This window comes from Rhincodon typus, unplaced genomic scaffold (genome assembly GCF_021869965.1).
Source record: "Rhincodon typus isolate 14 unplaced genomic scaffold, sRhiTyp1.1 hic_rhity00000051, whole genome shotgun sequence".
NCBI lineage: Eukaryota > Metazoa > Chordata > Chondrichthyes > Orectolobiformes > Rhincodontidae > Rhincodon > Rhincodon typus.
The window spans coordinates 2,011,063-2,013,259 of NW_025965689.1; the positions used below are offsets into that span (position 1 = coordinate 2,011,063).

The following is a 2,197-nucleotide window of genomic DNA, read 5'->3' on the forward strand; positions in this document are numbered from 1 at the left end:
GGTACAGGCAGCTCCCTCAGGGAGGGACACGGGGACAGTCGGTGCAGACACAGGCATCTCTTTCCGGGGCAGATAGGGGGACAGGCCACGTTGACACAAACAGCTGCCTTGCCATGTAGAGACTGGGACAGCCAGTGCTGATACAGGCATCTTTTTTTTTTGGCTCTTGGGGACAGCAACTGTCAAGTATTAACTGTCGTCCACTGCCGCCCACACCATCGCAGCGGTGAGCGGTCTGCCCTGATTGCAGCCAGCGGTCTGCCCAGATTGCGGCCCTCCTCCTGCCCACTCTCACCACTGCGCTGCCTGCGTTGCCTGGTTCCCGATCCAGGTCTGGCTCTGGTTGCTCTGTTGCTGCTGCTGCTGTTGCTGCTGCAATGTGGCCATTTCCCCTGGTCGGCTGCTGGAACCCACCAGCGCCCGGCTTCCGCTGCCTGGTCGACAGTTCCTGCAGCCGGCTGATGGCACGCACGCTCCTCGACGGGTTGTAACAGGCGATGTCGACAGAGAGAGAGCTGGAGAGAGACAGAGTGAGAATGAGATGATGCTTCGTTGTATATTCACGCTGACAGCCCGCAGTGAATCTCCCGACAATTAAAAAAAAAAAAATTTCAACAAAAGCGTCCGACGTGTGCACTGCGCCAGCGGAGATGAATCAGGTGGACCGAAAATGGATTTTGTGCCTCTCTCCCTGGACTGTGTGTGGGGGAACCAGGCGCACACGCAGGCCGGGTGTACCTGCCCCATTGACAAGATCCAAAAGCCTGTGCGACTCGGTATGCACAGCCGATGGGACTTCAGGAAATCCGTGACTGCTGCAGGGGATTTGGAAGAATGGGCCAGGCGATGCGGAATTTCACTAGTTTGGAAAGACTGTGGATCTTTTTCTTACGGGAAGGTCCAAAGGTGAGGACCCGGAGGGGAAAAGAGATACGGGGTGAAACTGCTCCAGCTTGCGAAAAGACGGACAGCGCACATTCGAAGTATTTGGGAAAAGAGGCAGCACCAGCGCGGGAAGATAGATTACACAGAGGTGGTGAGTGGTTCAGGTGAGGGTAGCACAGTCCGACACGGCTGGCAGATTCAATTTAAGCATTCCAGGGGGACTCGGCACGGTGATCTGAGCAAGCAGGTTGTTCGGGCTCACAGGGAGGAAAGGAACGGCACAAAGTGGCACGTTCAACCGGGGCAGGCAGGCAGACACGAGGGACTGAGCGGACCCTGGTGCTGAACGCAGTGATCCAGTGAGGCTGCCTCTCCAGCGTCTCGCCTCGAGAGGGGTGCTGGTGAGAAATCCAGGACCACAGGCTTGGGTGCCGCCAAGGCAAATCGTGACGTTTCACTTCGATAAAGCGTCTGGAGTAACAAGTGAGTAAAAACCGCGCTGGAATGCTATCAAAACCATCAGGTAAAGTGCATAAGCAGCCTGGCCTACATGTGACTGCAGGCTCAGGGGAATATAACTGACTCTTAGCTGCACTCTGGGCAATTAGAGACAGACAACAAATAATGGCCCAGACAGCGACACAGTTAACAAAATAAAACATCTCGTTTCTCTCTCTCTCGTTTCCTATACTTTTAGGCACTCTGTCTCTCTTTACGGATCGTTTATATATTTATTGATATATCTATTATTTTACACACCATCTTCCTCTGGACTGTTTACATAATATTTCTGATATATTTATTATATCACTCTCTCTCTGGAATGTTTATATAATATTTACTGATCTATTTATTATTTTACACATTCACTGTCTCTCTCTCTCTGTGGATTGCTAATATAATATCTACTGATCTATTTATTATTTTACACACTCTCTCTCTCTGGATTGTTTACATAATATTTCCTGATATATTTATTATTTTACACACGCACTGCCTGTCTCTCTGGCTGGATTATTTATATAATATTTACTGATCTATTTATGATTTTGCACACACACTCTCTCTCTCTCTCTCTCTGGAGTGCTTACATAATAGTTACTGATATATCTATTATTTTACACACTCACTGTCTGTCTGGATTGTTTATATAATATTTCCTGCTATATTTATTATTTTACACACGGACTGCCTGTCTCTCTCTCTCTGCATCGTTTATATAATATATCCTGATATATTTATTATTTTACACACGGACTGCCTGTCTCTCTCTCTGCATCGTTTATATAATATATCCTGATATATTTATTAT

At 48.2% G+C, this 2,197-nt stretch overlaps 1 protein-coding gene across 3 annotated transcripts in view; it reads right to left on the bottom strand.

Annotated features, from left to right (window-relative positions):
• The window catches only part of leng8 (leukocyte receptor cluster (LRC) member 8), a 19,842-nt gene that overhangs the window by 16,916 nt on the left and 729 nt on the right, over positions 1 to 2,197 (bottom strand). For all 3 annotated transcript variants that reach the window (XM_048621099.1, XM_048621100.1, XM_048621098.1), the window contains exon 2: positions 296 to 515. In XM_048621099.1, the coding sequence (XP_048477056.1) occupies positions 296 to 387 (92 nt within the window). In that variant the 5' untranslated portion in view covers positions 388 to 515. The remainder of the gene's footprint in view (positions 1 to 295; positions 516 to 2,197) is intronic.